The following is an 18995-nucleotide window of genomic DNA, read 5'->3' as shown; positions in this document are numbered from 1 at the left end:
TTCGCTTTAGTAATACATCGAAGTTGGACATCTGAAGTTATCCTTCTGTACAACACTCATTCATAATCGAGGTAGTTTCTAGCTTGGATTCGAAGTGCATACTTTACTTTCTAGTCGCTTCCCCTGAATATTCCTTGTCTTCTATAAATCTTTTCAAATAGTAAAATCAAGTCTTCTCTTTTTGTCCTATCTAGAATTGCATGTCGGTCTCCCTGATAACAAGGCACACCTGATTCTACAATTACTAATGGCTTCGTCAAAAGCTGTGAGGGCTTGTCCCACATAGACGGTAGAGTAGCCAGTCATCCGCCATCTAGTTCTCATCTCTCAACAAGTGTATGAATGAACACTTAGAGAAGTTGTAAACCAAGGTCTTGAGATAGTTGACATATGGCTTCAACCTTTCTTCTTTTACTTTTCACTCTTTAATGGCTCATTGAACTACTAGCATAGAGACCCCATAGACCATTAACTGCTTCGCTCCCACTACCATGGTTGCCTTTATTCTAAATAAACACTCTTCGTACTCTGCCATGTTATTTATCACTTTAAATTCCAATTTCTTGGCTATTGACACCTTCTAGTGTGATTAGAACCACTCCTAACCCTGCAACTCTTGTGTTCACAGTTCCATCAAAGTACATCTTCCATTCTTGGATTTCAATTGCCCTTAGATTTTCATCAGAAAACTCCAAATCCCAATGATCATCTCCCTCGATTATATTCTGAGATAAGAATTCTACTACAGCCTTACCTTGACTATCTTCTTGGTGATCTATCCAATGTCAAATTTTGCTAGGAGCACTAACCATCTAGCCAACTTTCTTGTAAGAGATGGAGCTTTGAACAAATACTTTAGCGGGTTTATTTTTAAAATTGCTTGCACCCTATAAGACTGGAAGTAGTATCTCAATTTCATTATAGCCCATATCATGGCCAAACACATCTTCTCCATGAGGTTATATTTCAATTCATAAGGCAATAATTTCTTACTGAGATAGTAGACTGCATGCTTCATGTCTTTAGGCCCATACAGTGCTACCATTACACCCATGGCTTCTTCTTCCAAGGTCAAGTACAGAATCAATGGCTTTCCATCTTTGGGTAGCTTTAATACCGATGGCTTCATTATATACTCTTTAATTATGTCAAAGGCTTTCTGACAATACTCATCCCACACAACGGGTTGGTGTTTTGAAAAAGTTTGAATATGGGTTCACAAACCATTATAAGCTTGGAAATGAACCTGTCGATGTATTACAGACGTCCTAGAAATCCTTTGACCTTTTTTTCTGTCTTTGGCTCTTGCATCTTCTGCATAGCCTTTACCTTGTCTGGATCGATCTTTATTCCCTGCTGACTCACTATGTGGCCTAGTAGATTCCTTAATCTTACTCTAAATACACTCTTCTTCGGATTAAGCCACAAGTTATACATTTTCACTCATCTTAAGAACTTATCAAGAGCTTGAAAATGCATGTCCCTTGTTCTAGACTTCACCATCATATCGTCTACATACACCTTCACCTTCTTGTACATCATATTGTGAAACAAGATAGTGGCTACTCTTTGATAAGTTGCCCCCATATTTTTTAGTCTAAAAGGCATAATTTTATAGCAGTACATACCTCATTCGGTGATGAACGTCATCTTTAGCTTGTCCATTATTGCCATCATGATCTGGTTGTACCTAAAGAATCCATCGGTGGAGGAGTACATTGCACTTGAAGCGGCACTGTCAACTATCACATCTATGTGAGGGAAGAAAATATTCATCCTTAGAGCATCCCTTGTTCAAATCTCGATAATCCATGCACATCCTTACTTTTCCATCCTTCTTCAGGACTAGGATGATATCCACCAACCATCCAGGATAGTCAACTACATCGAGGGAATTGGCTTTTACCTGCTTAGCGACTTCTTCTCGGATCTTCTCTGTCTATTCTGGAATCAATATTCTTATATTTTGCTTGATTGGCTTGATGTGCGAATAGGTTAGAATATAGTGCTCTGTTATTTTCCTATCTAACCTTGGCATGTCATTTTAAGATCAAGCAAATACTTTATTTTTTCTATTGTTTTAATTCTCTCATCTCCTCAAAAGTTATGTCATAAGTTATCGAAATATTTTTTGTTATGCCTTAGATTAAATGAATCAATTTGAATAAAATTTATGTCAAACATGCACATGTCATGATTACTAAAATGCACACTACTATTAGGAAAAACATTGCATCACACAAATAAAGAAACATCGTCCTCATAAAGATTGAACGTGATTACATTATCATAAAATGCATCAATGATATGCTTCTCTATCAGAGTAACTAGCTCATGTTGACTAATCTTTTCAAGCACGGAGATGAATTCTTCCAACTTCAGCTCCTCTATCTTAGTAGTAACCTTTTTATGAACCTCTTTGATGCTCAGCTCGACCATCCTATCGATGATCAGATTCTTGAATATCTTAAATCTCGGGAACTCATCCCTAACTACTATAATAAGTTTAGGCTCCCCAGCCCATGTCGAGTTTTTAACCTTTGAAGTCTAGCAACTTTGTGATAACCTGCTGGTTCTTTTCTAGCCCCATTCGAGGCACCAAGTCCATCTTTTTTAACATATTGGCTACTTTAGGATCCATGTAGTCCTCATAGAGAATAACAACTTAAAATCTAGTAGATGCTTCCAACTCCTTGACAGCTTCTTGAATGGCCAAGACAACCTTACCACCCTCTCATTGATAGTCACTATTTTACCCTCATGAGGGAACTTGATCTTCTAATGTACAGTAGAAGGGACTCATCCCAAGGTATGAAACCATGGCCCACTCAATAACAAAGCAAAGGTTATTAATGTTTAGGATATAAATTTCACCTAAGATTCAATATGACCCATTTTTACCAGTGTTGAAAACGTCCCTTCCACGTCTCTCTTTATTTCGTCATAGGCCCTTAGAACCATATATGATGATTTCAGGTCTTTCACAATCATCCCAACTTAGGGAGTATGCAAGAGGGACACACATTGATGGTTGACCCATCATTCACCATTACACATGGGGTCCTTTTTCTTTTGACCTTTGTTGTTATATAGAGAGCCTTGTTGTGGTCTCTTCCCTCGAGTGGTAGGTCTTTTTCAGAGAAAGCAATCATCCCGATAGTTTTTATTATTTATCATTTTGATCATCTCCTCGGGAGTAGCTGTTGTGCTAATACTTATACTAAATAAGGTCTAGATTAGAGCCTTTCAATTATCTGATGAGTGCATCAGCAACTACCAAATGTCGGTCGTCTTCTTGTCTCTTTTTAGCTGCTCTAACAACCTTTTATCCCCCCTCTTTTTAGGCACGTTCTCGACTTGCTTTAGCTCGTTAACGCTTATGTCTTCACCTTAACCACTAACTCAACTTCTTTATTGGGCTCATTGTCTACCTAGATATCCTTCACCTTAGTGTCTTGGGCTTTACACTCATTCCTAGAGCTGTACTAGATGTTAATATCAATAACTGATTTATTCTCACCTTCCATCAACACCTCTAGAAGGCAAGATTCACCAGCTGCTTAATCATCATCTAATCCCCAACCACTTGTCACAATATCCTCAATCCAAATGTCAGACAAATGAGGCCTCAAATATCGGACTTTGAAGTCAAAATTGCTAAAAGGGCTGCCCTAGCAGGTCTTCACATTCATACCGAGAAATTTTCTTAACTCACCATTTTTCGCAGTCTATTAAGTCCTGAATTTCATGATTGAGACAGTTGCACTAATCCTTCATATGCCCGAAAACTTGGTGATATTGTGAGGAGTAGGACTGCTTTCTTGGTGAGTGGGGCTTGAGTTTTCCGCTCCTTTCTAAATGTTGGAACACCATGAATAATGATGCCCACAGCTCAATGAAGGTTCTTTGTGGCTTTTTGGCTCTAGCTCTCTGGCTGGGGTTGAGATATGTCTTGGAAAGAGTTCATGACCTCCTTTTCGCTGAAGTCAGGGGTGATCATAGACACTTAGGTTGAGGGTGGTGTATTATTGTAGTTTGGTATGAGATTTCTTATGGTATGGATTGGTTAGTTTTCTAGCATCGATGAGATCTTGGATTTCATGTTTAAGCTAGATAGAGTTGTTTATGTGGTGGCCAGGTGCTTGGTGGAATTTGTAGTAGGTGTTTGGTTTATAACTGTGTGCATTAGGGTTAGGTGGGTTTTTGAAGGTGGTTGGTTGGAGCATACAATTTTGTACTAACCTCTCAAAGATCTTCAAGAGAGGTTAGTTGAAGTTGGAGAACTTTCTTGGTTGCTGGAAAACATTCACATCTAGGGTTTTGCTCCCTCCAGCCTGATAATTCGATCTTCCGCTGGTTTGCACATTCTTTCTTTTATCATTTTCGATTTCTTCGACTTAATGCATATTATCAAATAAGTCCATGAAAGTCTTTGAATTCATCATCTGAGCTTTCGACCTATCATGGAAGAACATTTCCTTTCCAGAGCTATACAATCCTTTACCTGGTCTAACTCAATTATACATTAAGCTTTAATTCTAGCCTTTAAGCCTAAATGGACTACTTCTTATGCTAAAGCCCAATCATGTGATCTTAAATCTAACATGGCCCAATTAATTCAAGTAAAATATGGCAAAGCTCACTATGTTTATATTTAGCCTAAATTCTCCATTTGATTAACCTAATGAATTATAATTTCATGTTGGATCCAATTTTAACTTAGGATCTACGTGTCTAAATTTTATTTAGACAATCATATTACAATTATTTGGCATACATTAAACATAAAATAAAAATAAAGGTGCAGAAAATTAAATTTAGCTATTACAATCCCTCATACAACTAAGAATGAAAGAAAAACATCTAAAAACTAAGAATAATACATAAACATCACTAAAATACATTAAAATTTTGAAAATCAGGGTCAGGATGTGCAAAATCAATCGGCTTAAGGCATAGATCCGATCGGCTCAAAGGGTCAGTTTTGCGATTTCTCTTTGATTTCTCACGCATATGAACAGATTTTTACATGCACAAAGGATAAAAAAATGATTAAAACATGTAAAATAAAATATAAAATATAAAAAAAATGAGATTTAACCAAAAAACTTTTAAAAGATAATGCAACCTTATAATTATAACAGATAGTAGGCAGGTGTGATATTTTAAGACAGATTTCAAATTTCAATCACATAACCCTAAAAATCTAATTCATGTTTCTCATTCATTTAACTAATCATATACAAAACCCAATAAAAAATATATTATCATATTCAAAACCCAGCATCTTCATATTATCATATTCAAAACCCAACAAACTATAAATATGTTAATTCATAAGAAATTATATTCTTATAATGTAAACCACATAAAATAATAAAGAAATATCATAATCATATTTCTAGAATCATAAAATAAAAGAACTAGTTAAGAGGAAAAAGTGATGTTGATGATATGGATGTAGGGGGAACCCTCAGATTGTCACTATAGATTACTGTTTTGCGAGTCTCAAGAGATGAAGTAGTTGAATCGAAGGTTGGCTGAAAATCCAATATGCTTGAGATCTAGAAATACTATTGTTGTTCTAAAAAAAGTTTCCTAATATCAATTCTTTCATAGTAACTTACTAAAAGAAAACTTTTTATTTAAGAATGTAGGATTTTCTTTCTAACTCCAAATCTCTCTTAATTGCTAAAAAAATTATTAGAGTCCTCCAAAACTAGGTTATAATGATTCTTATATAGAGCTAGGGTTTAGAAACCCTAAAAGATTAGAACGATAATTTTCAATCATTTTCTTTTGATTTTTTATAAAAAATTTCTTTTATCAGTTAGTAATATCCAATATGATTTTTTCAAAAATCTCAATATTTATCATAAAAACTTTTTAGAAACTCATTTTTTTATTTTAGCCATTTAAAACATTGTGTAATCTCAAAAAAGAGCCAATCAACATTGTGTCAGCCGATCGGCTCTGTGCTAAGCTGATCGGTTCTGTGGAGAGCCGATTCGACTATATGTAGAGCCGATTGACTTTGTGGGCAAAAAGCTTAAAAGATTTTGATACTTTAGTCCCTGAACTTGCAAAATCTACTATTTTATCCCTCAAAATTAATTTTTTGGACAGTTGGGTCCAAATTAATTCTAGAGAAGTGATCTTAATTTAATTATTCTCAACCTTAATTTGGATTCGCCCTTTCTTAATCTCCTGAGACTTGATAAAGGAAATAACTTTATCTAAGATTTTTCATAATTCTCTCAATATCTGAATCTGAAAAATGAATGCTCACAATTATTCTATAAATGATGAATATTGATGTCCATTATAAAAATGTAAATTTTTTGATTATGGAATTATCAATTACATAATGAAATTCTTAAATTGTTAAATGTGCAAAAGGTTAGTTTCACTCACTAATAATACAAAATTATAGTATATGAAGAGTTTCTAAAAATTACGATATAATAGTTTTAATAGATAATTTATTTTATCATCTATTGATAGAATATCAATTTTAATTTCTCTGTAGTACGACTAATTGAAAAAAAATGAGTTACTAATATGTTAATTTTTAACTTTTTATTTACCTTTAATATAAATATACATATATTAAATGTTGAGATATAAAATTATTTTGACATATAAATTACATTTTGACACATTTTAATATATTTATTTATTTTTAATATAAAAAATTTAAATTTATACATAAAAATTTTAGAAAGACATTAAAATTATTTAGTTTATTATTATTTGTAAAGATATTATAAAATATTAAAAAGTATATTTAATTTTATCTATAAATTTAATTTTATATTATTATTTAAAATCAAAATACTTATGACAATCATACATTGCATAGGTAAAAATAAATTTTTATAAATATAAAATATTTATTTACATATAATTTTAAATTATATAATATTTATTTTTATAATTTATTTTATTATAATTTTAACTTTAAAAAAAATATAAAAATCTGGAACAACAGTCCTGCACGACCTGCCTCCGAAGCACAGTACAAAGTGGACCGAGATTGCAGAAAATAAATTGCCAAGTGAAACCTAAACTAAGTATATTAAAAATAAAATAAATAAACAAATTAAAGTGAAAATCACACCAAATAAATAACCTAAAATAACCTCTTTACACCATTATCTTTAACAAATTAAAAGTTTATCCCTATGAAAGATAAAAAGTAGGATATAAAAAGTCAGATGTATATACAGTTGCACCATAGAAATACCCTTCAAATAAACGAGGCCACATGGGCGGCAAACAGAACTAGATTTTAGTATAAAGAAAAAATGTGAATGGTGGGATTAGTTCACAAGTTTTCAGAAAAGCCAAACAGGACTCCTCGGTTAGCATGCCAGCCAATGCTTCACAAGTAGAGAAGAGAAGAGAAGAAAAAAATATGTACTAATCAAAGTTTTGGAAGTTTCCCAGACCACTTTGTCTCTTTGTCTTAATATAAAGAAAAGATAATACCAATTGTAAGGGTTTTTTTGCCTTTGAACAAGAAAACAAAACCAAGTTTTGGAAGTATTTATTGAATGCCCACTTTACTTTCTCTCTTCTCTTCTTTCTTATTCTTTTTCTTGCAATTCCCACACTTACCCCACTAACAAACAAACCCTTAGGAGGGAGGGAGGGAAGAGGGGGCTCTTGTTTGTCTTGGTTAGGGCATGTTTGGACTTTTGTTATGTTTGGGGAATATTAATACAATTCACAAAAGTCCTTTCTATTTAAATTTGAAGCCCACCCCTCTGACTGATTCTTTAGCCACCTAATGTTAAGACAAAGAAAGCCATAAAAGAGGAAGTCTTTTTAGAGAGAGAAAGTAAGAAAAAGACAAGTTGGGTTAGGGTTCTAGAGAGAGAAATACTGTGATAGAGAGAGAGAAAAAAAGTTGGTTAACTTATTATTAGACTAAGAGGCTCAGCTTCTCATAAATTCCATATTCCATTGATGAAGAAGAGAACGACAACAAATCACAAAACAACAAAAAGCAGCTCTTACACATATCGACAAGGCTTAACCACGAACAACAACAACAACAGCAACTACTCTTTCAAAGCTCAGTGCTTTTAATTGAACCAACTCACTCCTTTTCCTCTCCATCTCTTTCTTTCTTATAAACCCAGACAAAAAACAGAGAAAACCTAAAAAGCTCTGTCTCTTTCTTTATGCTTAGAAGATTCAAGTGCTAATTCTTGGAATTTTCTTGGGATTTCATATGGGTTTTTGATCAATTGCAAAACCCTCTAAGGTTTTTCTTCTTCTTCTTTTGCTTGGTTAGATTTTCTTTTCTCTAGGTCTGTCTGTTCCGTTCTTTATTGTTCATGTCAGCATTTCGTATAGAGGTTATTATCTCAGCAATAGGATCCCTGCCCATGATAAACTAAAGATTAAGTGAATACCTAAAATTGTTGTCATTTTATTTTTACTTATTTTTGTTTCTTTCTTCACTGTAATTGTTCTGAATTGATCAAGTGTCTTGGTTCCTGCTTGATTTTTTCTTTTGTGGGTGTTTGTCTATCGGTTTAGTTGCTTTTGATCGGGTATTACTTGTTAGTTTCACCATACCCTTCTTTTTGTTTATGAGCTTTTCTTTTGGATCGTCCAGTTTTGGTTCTTTTCTTGAAAAGCTTTGATATACTCCAGAATTTGAGATTCCTTTACAAGTAATTGTCCTGATCTCATTTCTAGTCAACAACTAAATTCCGTTTTTGTTCTGTTTAGTCCCCATTGTTGTCGCACTTGATTGATTACTTAGTGATACCCAATGTTTCAAGATGATGCATCATCATCAGTAACATCATCACCTCTCCAATTTTTCTCCATGATGTCCCTCTCACCTGGTATGGGATCACCATATCCCTGGCTTAGAGAGCTAAAATCCGAGGAGAGAGGATTGTATTTGATCCATTTATTGCTCACTTGTGGAAATCATGTTGCTGCGGGTAGTCTTGAAAATGCAGAAATTGCCCTTGGGCAGATCTCTCAGCTAGCCTCTGCTGAAGGTGATACTATGCAGCGGATTGCTGCTTACTTTACTGAGGCACTTGCTCATAGGATCATTAAAGCATGGCCTGGTGTCCACAGGGCCCTTAATGCTACTAAGATAACTTTGGTTTCTGAGGAGATACTAGTTCGTAAATTGTTTTTCGAGATGTTTCCATTCTTGAAAGTGGGTTTTGTGATCACAAACCAAGCTATAATCGAAGCTATGGAAGGGGAAAAGATGGTTCATATAATTGATCTGAATGCAGTGGAACCTGCACAATGGCTTGCACTTCTTCAAGCTTTAAGTGCACGGCGTGAAGGGCCTCCCCATTTGAGAATTACAGGGATTCATCAACAGAAGGAGGTACTGGATCAAATGGCTCATAAACTGAGTGAGGAAGCTGAAAGGTTGGATATCCCATTTCAGTTCAATCCCATTGTTAGCAAGTTAGAGAATCTTGATATTGAAAAGTTGCGTGTTAAAACAGGAGAGGCTTTAGCAATTAGTTCTGTTCTTCAATTGCATTCTTTTTTGGCATCAGATGATGAATTGAGGAAAAGGTCTCCGGTGACATTGAAAAATTCAAATGGAATGCACTTGCAAAGAGTCCTCCCAGCGAACCAAGGCACATTGGGAGAGTTACTCGAGAAAGATATGGTAAATGGATATAGCCCAAGTTCTCACTCAACCTCATCATCGCCTCTATCTTCAACTGCTTCAGTGAAGATGGATTACTTTCTCAACACACTTTGGAGTCTGTCACCAAAGCTCATGGTGGTAATGGAACAAGACTCTAATCATAATGGATCAAGTCTAATGGAGAGGCTATTGGAGGCATTATACTCTTATGCAGCATTGTTCGATTGTTTGGAATCTACTGTATCAAGAACATCCTTGGAGAGACTTAAAGTGGAGAAGATGCTGTTTGGGGAGGAAATAAAAAACATTATATCATGTGAGGGAGCCGAGAGAAAAGAAAGACATGAAAAACTAGAGAGGTGGATTCAAAGGCTTGATTTGGCTGGGTTTGGAAATGTGCCTTTGAGCTACTGCGGTCTGTTGCAGGCAAGAAGATTGTTGCAAGGGTATGGTTGTGACGGTTATAGAATTAAAGATGAAAATGGTTGTGTCGTAATCTGCTGGCAAGATCGACCTCTTTTTTCTCTATCAGCTTGGAGGTGTAAAAAGTAAGTGCAAAACATTTCTTCACACAGTGTTCAGAGATTTTCTGCTCAATTGTATGATAGAGATATATATATATATATAGTTTTAGCATGATTTGAATGTCCTTTTGTATGCACATATCTGCTCTTCATATGTTTTATGTTTCTCATTTTACTTCTAATGAAACCAAATGCTGATCTATGTTAGTATTAACCTTCATTGCAAGAGAATTTCTTCAGTGCAGATTGATTTTTACACACCCATTTTTAATCACTGGGTTTTCTGTTAGATGAGTTCCTATATAAGCATATTGTCATTGGAAAGAAGCCAAACCAACCAAGGAACCAGAACAAATTTGCTGTATCATGAGTATCACCAAAACTTGCTAATTTGTGTTCTGTCATGAGTTAATATACTTAGAATAGCAAGTTAAGCTGATTTAAATTAAACTAAATTTTAGGCTTATTGACCAAACTGATGCATATTATTTATAATGAAATTGAGACTAACTACAGTTTGGAAAAGATTTAGCATCAAATTTATTAAAATCTAACTGTCAAATGTATAACGCTCTGATTAAAGCATATGCCGATCAGCTAATAGCAAAATGTCAATCATCTAATAGCGCAATATAGAAGATTAATTTATACAAAAGATACTGAGGTTTGAAAGGAAGTGATAATATCATCAAAATAACAAAAACATTATCTAGGCAGCATCAAGTCCTTTGTCTACAACAGCATCCTTAATGATGTTAAGAGATTCCTCAAGATGGTGGCAGAGATTGTGAGGATGAGGAATCACATCTGGGTCAACAGCTAAAACAATTGTCATCTTGTTGAAATAGCTTTGGTAATGGATTGTCAGTGCCTGTGAAACATATGTTAAAACAAGTGAAAAATGTTAGTGTATTTTTACATCATTTATATGATATTATAATAAGTGAGAAAAGCTATACAAGTAAGTAAAAGATGGCCTTCATTAGTTTTCTATATCATATTCCTTTCCACCCACTTCAAATGAATTACTTCTCAATCAACTATTACCTAAAAATTTCCATGGATTAAGATTCATGTCTTTCGAAAAACGATTGTTTAAGGGCATTCAATTCTGTTCTTTCATTTCAATTGAGTTTAATTTAAAATTACATTTTCTTAAAAGAAATTGATGGTGGTATGGGTTAGCAAAATTGGACCGAACCGAATCGAACTGAAGTTTGATATTAAATTTCTTTTATTTAGTGAAATTTTAAATGGAACAAACTGTTTGGTCATCTCTAAATATCGATATCATCATTTGTTAGCATAATTAACTTAATCGTATTTTGAAAAAGATTAAGAGGATCAGTTTTTAAAGAACAGCATAAAAGAATTAAAGACAAAGTTGAAAGTGGGTACTCACATGAGGATGGCCGTACACACTAGGAGCAAGGAAAGAGATTGGATGACCACAAAAGCTTATTTCTTCAAGCGGACCAACCACATTTGAAAAGGCCATTGTTGTATTTAATAGAAATCTGTGTGCTATAGCTGAAGCTACCTGTGTGATTACCCTTATTAATTTACAACCTTCACAACATATTATATCACAAAAATAATTCAAAAATACTCTCCTCCAATTCATTCTCAGTGCCCACTGAATATGGTAGGAAAATATATGGTAATTGTACGATGACTTATAACTTTATTTATTAATTGTTGTATTTTTATTAATTAAATTTTAATCATAAATTGTTAATAGTAATAAATAAATTAATCAATAAAAATATAATAATTAATAAATAAAACCACATGTGTCATCGTACAATTGATTCGATTGATATCATACATATCATATAAGAATTCTGCTTTGAAAATCTTTTTTCAAATCAGCCAACTGAAGGACTGAAATGTAAACTTAAATATTCTAATAATAATAATAATAATATCAACCAGAAAAAGGTATTAATATTACTACTGTTATTATAGACTTGTTAAAATTGTACCTTGACCCCAAATATTGTGAGTACGAGCTTGGCAATTCGGTAGGTGCAAATAGCTTCAAGTGAGAGCTTCTTTCGGTCAATAGCAGCTTTGGCCTGTCGGATATACTCTAATGGGTCATCTTGTAAGGCAATTCTGAATGGCAGGACAATGTATCCTATCCTGTTACCCCATCCCCATTTAGCTTGATTTGATTCCTTGGACATCAATTCTGCCAGGGTCTATTCATCAGGAGGACAGCATTAGAAAGAACAAAAAAAAAAAAAAAACATCAAATTTTCTGATGTTATAGAGAAGGACAGACAGGGTAGGTTTAAATTGACCTGGATTCCGGGAGTTGGTCTTAGGTTAATTAGAACAGTTGCCCTGAGCCGGATCCTCTTGAGGAGACTTATTTTCTTCTGCTGCTTTGCTTCCCCTTCTTTGCTTTGCAATTCTGACAGATATATCCGCATGGTCATAAAGTTTGTTGATACGTCCCAGCATTAACATTCTACAGCAATGGCGAAAAATTCTAGTTCTTTTCTACAGGCTAACATGACAAATAATTAAATAAAGTTAACTTCATTTGGCAATGTTCTTTTTCTTGTTGGGTGATTCATCAAGTAAAAAATTACAAATATGAATTATGAGCACATTTATATTATTAATTAAAAATAATATTAATATTCATGTATAAATACTTTTTTACACTTCATGTTTTATAATTAGCGTTCACTGTTGTCTGATTCAGATTTAGAATCGAACATGATCATACTCGCTTGAATTGAAATTAAAAAATTTCGACTTTAACTTTTTAATCTCGGTTCCCCTACTTCAAAATTGAGATTGGTTCGAATCTTAACCGCTAGTCCAGTTTCAGTTTGGAATCATTTTTAATAGAAAAAAAAATGAATTTTTGTTGCATGAAAGAATCAGTATTTTTTTAAAAAATATAATTTACATTTAACTTTTTTTTTTTTTTTGAAAAAGAAAAGCTTAAAATATACCAATCAACAAAGAATGGAACTAAAACCATCTAGGTCTTAATTTAAACCAGAACCGGTTTCCAATGGTCTAGTCTCCGTTCCACAATTGGAACCAAAACTGCCGATCCGGTTCAAGTCCAAAACTTCATATCCTGTGTTAGTCATACTCATTCTTGCCTTCAATATCACTATTGACACAACTTTCGACACCCACCAATTGGATATTTTTCGAAAAGTATATTTTAAAAAAATTAAATTCTTGAGAAAATTATTTTCTAAAAATTAGAGATTAAGAATAAAAAATATTTAGTACATAATTTGATTTCTAAAAGATAAAAAATTCATTATGTTGTTGATATATTTTAAAGACAATAATCCTCATAACAAATAAAATTTATAGATTATCTATAGTATATAAATGATATTTATTATTTAATAGCTACCAAAGTACTTGAGTGAATGAATATGTGTTCGAATTAAATTATAATAATAAAATGATATTTTTATGAATATAAATAATTTTTTGTTATCTTATAAAACACAACTAATTATATATATATTATTTTATTTATTAATGTATATTTAAAATTCTATTTTCCATTTATGAAATTATTAGGAGAAAAAATAGATTTAATAAATAAAATTTTATAGGTGATACTTAATTATTAATAATAATTGATAAAGGAATTAGTATAAGATTTTTTTAGATAATTATGTTAGGGCATATTGATGAATTGAGCTCTATTTCCTAGGATGATCTATTTACCTAGCAACCTCGGAGCAAACTTTAGTAAAGAAAGTTGAATTGTCTACTTTCCAATACGTTGCTTTTATTATATGGGAAATTCTATATTACTTTATTTTAAAATAAAGTAATTATATTTTATTTTAATTCACCAGTAAGATAATGATAATTTACATAATTTTTTTATAAAGAATCTAGTAATCTAGTAAAATAGAGTTTGCTAAAGTAATACAAAGTAGTTTAAAAAATTCATATTCTTAAAATATACGAAAAATTAATTTAATTTAAAAAATTTAAAAATGATTGTCATTTTTCATAATTTCAGCAATAAATCTCGCGATTATGAAAAAATTTAATATTTTTCATAATTTTATTAATTTTTCATAAATTATTAAATTTCGTAAAAGTTTTCATTTTCATTTTTTTCGCAACCAGTTCCAATCATGAAAAATTAGTATAATTTGCTAAAAAAATAAGAAGATAATCGTCATTTTTCGTAATTTAGCAATATATTTTTCGACTACAAAAAATTTAATATTTTTTATGAATTTGTCAATTTTTTCATAAATTATTAAATTTCGTAAACATTATCATTTCTTCGTAATATCATTCAATTTTGCGCAACTAGTAATACATATGAAAAAAATAGTATAATTTGCAAAAAAATATGAAGAAGATTGTCACTTTTCGTAATTTAGTAATATATTTTGCAATTACGAAAAATTTATTATTTTCCATAAATCATTAAATTTCATAAAATTTATCATTTTTCGCAATAACACTTATGGAAAAAATAGTATAATTTGTGAAAAAATATGAAGAAGATTGTCATTTTTCATAATATAGTAAAAAATTTACCATTTTTCTTAAATTTCGCAAAAGTAATCATTTTTTAAGATCGTCATTTTTCATAATTTAGCAATATATTTCGCGATTATGAAAAATTTAGTATTTTTTTAAAATTTATCAATTTTTTCATAAATTATTAAATTTCACAAAAGTAATCATTTTTTCATAATAATATTCATTTTTTTCGCAACTGGTAACACTTACGAAAAATTAGCATAATTTGCGAAAAAATATAAAAAATATTATCATTTTTCATAAGATATTAAATATTTTCATAATTATAAAATTGTAGAGAGTTCAACAGATTAATAGTCATCTTCACTTATAAAATTTAAAGGATAAGATTTAAGCTAATTAAGAATCAATGGCATTTTAAAAAAATTATTTTATTTTAAATAAAATCACCCTAGAAAGCACCTTATTATATAATTCAAACAAAGTTAATATTTTATTTCATCAAAATTACTACTTTCTCTCTTACTTATCTTGTATAAAAAAAAATTATACTTAAAATTGTAATTTTATTATAAGTAAATAACAATTAATATTAATAATTTCATATTACTTTTAAGAATTATTCAACTATTTATAATTTAAACTTGTCCGTAAAAAATGCATGTATTAAAACTAGCTTTATTTTTAAAACTTAACAAATAAAAATCAATAAATAAAAAGGACAATTGATACTTAACTAAAACTCACCGTATTCGGCATTGAGGTATCGCGAGAGACCAGCTTGTGTTATTCCCAGTATGACATCATTGATGGTCTACTAAATAAATCACAGTTAAGAAAATACAATTATTACAAAATAATTAATTTCGTTTTAGAAAAAAAAAAAAGGGAAGAATATCAATTAATATGTTTCTCTCTTGGTATTTTAATTTTCAAACCCTAAACAATTCTTTATTTTCAAAACAATTCTGAGATAAAAAGAAAAAAGATTTGGCATTTAATATGCAGATTCAACCAAATTGATGAGAAGGAATGGCCACTACTCTTATGTACTACTGAATTTATTTAGTTAGATGCAGATTCTCTTCCAGAATAAACGTACCAATAATCTGGATATTGGTAGGATTTTTGTATTTCATGATCATAAATTTTGTATTTCCAATCAATTTTGTATCACTTATAATCAATATGGCAATTACTCTCATGGTCCATCACGCTTTATAAATTGAAATGTTGAAACCAGAAGTAGAAATCAAAATTTATAAGTATATCTATTCAACTTTAAATGATTAAGTATATGTGTTAATTATTTAATATAAAAAAATATTCGTAAATATAATATATATTATTATTTTATTCGTTATGATGGCTACATTTAAAATAAATAGAAATTATTTACTATCAAATTATATATATCGCTTTAGTTCAATATTAAAGTGAGGCCATTTAAAAAAAAAAGTTAGAATACAGATTTTACAAATTATAAAAGAAAAATTCAAATTTCTGCAATTTAGTAGTAAAAGTAAAAGAAAGGAACTTACAATGTTCATCTTATTTTTCACCAACTTGATATCATCCATGCTAATTGTGCGATACACAAGCCTCTTAGGCTTGAGATCAACCCCGGATGAACCTTTAAGAGCAGTCTTTGTATCTTTCAAGAATAAAATTGTTGCACTAAAAAGAATCAAATCCACAAAAGTGTTCCAAATGATTCTTAGTACCAACCAAATAGCTATAAAAAACCACCAAAATCCACCCGGTGACGAACCGGAACCCGCACGCTTTTGGACCGGTATAGTAGGAAGTGAATCCGGGTCGGAGGTTTTCCGGGTACAGGCCAAGAGAAGTGACATTAGAGATGCACCATCACCAATTGAATGGTGCATCCTGAAAACACCAATAGCTTCTGCATTTGATGTTCTTAAGTTGAGGAGGTGAAGTTCCCATAACGGCTTTGAGAGGTCCAAAGGCATTGTAGTGAGATGAGAAATATAGTCTTCTATAAATTGGTCAGGAGAATCCATATTTGGATCCAAGTTCGGAATTATTATATGGTCTTGTAGATTCACTGTAGTTGGTTTCCATTTCATTCTCCTGCCACTAACCACCTTTACATTTCAGATAAAAAGAATAATTAGTACATTTAATTCAAATCAAAGGTAAATAATAGAAGGAATAGTCTTGTTAGAGATGGAAGGATTTAGTTAATGATATCTGAATTCTTGAAATCCCCTAATCTATTTCAAAAATAGTTTTATATTTTTTAATAAAAAACAAGACAGAAACTTACTCATGACGACTTCACCGGTAAATTCTTTTCTATTGCACATACTTTAGAAGCAAATGAAAAACACTAACCTAACTAAAATATGACCTCAATGATCTAATAGAAGACATAAATACCTCAATAAATCATTAGACTACCATCCTAATCGGTCAAAAAATGGTCTTATTTACTAATAGATTAATTCATAAAATGAATTATAATCTCAAGTTATGTACTATGGACTTATTTGAATTTAGTTTATGAAATTTTTAGTCCACCAACGCACAAAAGGATCCAAAATGCAAGGCTAAATTATAAAAATTCATGATATTAATTAGAATTAATTACATTTAAAATGAAGTATTTCCTCATCAAGAATTGAGATATTATGGTTGTAACATTTAATTATGTGTCCACTACCCCACTAGTGAGGACAACAAAAAAATGTGGCTTCTGTTTGATGACTGGCCCTAATGGGCTTGAACATCAATTTTAAAGTCAAATCCTTGACATTTTCTTCTGTTTGATGACTGGTCCCCTGATATGATGCTGATATAATGCACTCTTTCTTTCTATAATATGGCTACTACATTGACAAACTAATAGTATTATCATATAATATATATACTTAATTTTATTAACGGACTAAAATTATATAAATTTATTATTAAAAGAGATTTATTTATTTAAATTTGAGAAAAGGTCAAATTACATGCATATTTTTTTTTCTCTTAAAATTTATTATTTTATTGCATATGATTAGAAAAACATATTTACTTGACAATTTTAAAAAAATAAAATTAGGATTTAGTGGTCAAATTAGAAAAGTAATAAGATAACAGTTTTACCATTAACTTAAGGCTTGTCATACAGGTGAATCAATATGAATAAAAAGAGAGAAAATAAGAGGTATATGCAGAGGAGATGGAGATGAAGCAAGAAGACAAGAAGAAGAAGAAGAAGAAGAAGAAGAGAAAGCTAACCAGGTTACTGGAGAAGCGAGGGTGTTTAACCAGAGTTTGCTGTAGGCTGACCTTGACAAGACCAGGATCGATGGCGGTGTTGCTTCCAATAATAGAGATAATATAGCAGTTGAAACGTGGTGCATGAAACAGACGAGCAGCTGGACTTAGCACCTCTTCTTCTTCTTCAAAGGCTGAGGATGATGCTGCCGCCTGATCTTCCTCTGCGCTACCCATCTCTCTCCCTCCCTCTTTACCTTCCTTTCTTTTGCTGTGTTGATTGCAATAGTATCAGGCTTTTTGAATTTCCATGGGCTAGTTAATACGAGTACAGCGGCTGTGGGTTTAATATCGGATTAAAATTTCTCAATATTTAATATCGTGAAATTAATGGAATTTATTTATTTATTTTAAATTGTGGCTGCTGGCCAATTTGGACTTTGAATTGGGTTAGCAATGAATTGGAATAAGGCAATAGTTGTTTCTCAGGTTTGTTTTTTAGCATATTTTGGATTGGGTAAAATATAATGGAGCAGCCAACAACTTTACAAGTTAATATGGTCAAACAACTTCTATTTTCTAATATATTTCTTCGTTGAGTTGGCGATTTTTTGATACAATTCATTTTCTTGATACCTTCTTAAATAGTTAGATTTGAGCATATTAGAAATTGGATCATATATGTTTCGACCCATTTATGACTCGTTTAATAAATAAATTAATCCGTGTAATTTAAAATAATATGACATAAACTGTTTTAATTTCTATATTAATGTTTGATATACAACTCATTCAAAATAATATGGCATAAATCGTTTGAGTTTCTATATTAATCTTAATGTATGATATATAACTCATCCAAAATAATATGACATAAATCGTTTGAGTTTCTGTATTAATATTAATGTATGATATATAACTGATTTGAATCTATTTATAATAATTATTTTTTTTAGTGTAATTATTTTTTATTTAAAAATAATATATCTAAACATATTAATGATAAAAAATAATATTACATATATATATATATTATATGTTATTTTAATTTCTGATTTTATATATTATTTAAATATTTATAAATTAAGTAT

The 18995-nt window shown here is 31.2% G+C and overlaps 2 protein-coding genes across 2 annotated transcripts; one reads left to right on the top strand and one right to left on the bottom strand.

Moving 5' to 3' along the window:
• The first annotated feature begins 7805 nt into the window (after positions 1 to 7805).
• LOC8261160 (scarecrow-like protein 3) lies at positions 7806 to 10387 on the top strand. Its single transcript, XM_002516662.4, has one exon. It carries the CDS (start codon positions 8789 to 8791, stop codon positions 10199 to 10201), a length of 1413 nt encoding a protein of 470 aa, XP_002516708.3. The 5' UTR covers positions 7806 to 8788; the 3' UTR covers positions 10202 to 10387.
• Positions 10388 to 10689: 302 nt separating this feature from the next.
• On the bottom strand, positions 10690 to 18419 carry LOC8261159 (wax ester synthase/diacylglycerol acyltransferase 11). The gene is made up of 7 exons (XM_025156923.2): positions 17926 to 18419; positions 16215 to 16784; positions 15421 to 15487; positions 12480 to 12592; positions 12159 to 12377; positions 11576 to 11713; positions 10690 to 11044 (listed from the first exon to the last, which is right to left on the bottom strand). Exons 1-7 carry the CDS (start codon positions 18139 to 18141, stop codon positions 10883 to 10885), a joined length of 1485 nt encoding a protein of 494 aa, XP_025012691.2. The 5' UTR covers positions 18142 to 18419; the 3' UTR covers positions 10690 to 10882.
• Positions 18420 to 18995: the final 576 nt, after the last annotated feature.

This window comes from Ricinus communis, chromosome 1 (genome assembly GCF_019578655.1).
Source record: "Ricinus communis isolate WT05 ecotype wild-type chromosome 1, ASM1957865v1, whole genome shotgun sequence".
Classification (NCBI taxonomy): domain Eukaryota; kingdom Viridiplantae; phylum Streptophyta; class Magnoliopsida; order Malpighiales; family Euphorbiaceae; genus Ricinus; species Ricinus communis.
The sequence above is the reverse complement of the archived record's forward strand: the minus strand, read 5'-3'. Positions and strand labels throughout refer to the sequence as shown.

Bases quoted from the DNA above. Each gene is read 5' to 3' on its own strand.
- LOC8261160 (XM_002516662.4), top strand. From the start codon at position 8,789: ATGTTTCAAGATGATGCATCATCATCAGTAACATCATCACCTCTCCAA.
- LOC8261159 (XM_025156923.2), bottom strand. From the start codon at position 18,141: ATGGGTAGCGCAGAGGAAGATCAGGCGGCAGCATCATCCTCAGCCTTT. The intron at 16,785-17,925 runs GTTAGCTTTCTC...TGAAATGTAAAG, and splicing joins CTCGCTTCTCCAGTAACCTG to GTGGTTAGTGGCAGGAGAAT. The intron at 11,045-11,575 runs GTGAGTACCCAC...TATGTTTCACAG, and splicing joins GTGTGTACGGCCATCCTCAT to GCACTGACAATCCATTACCA.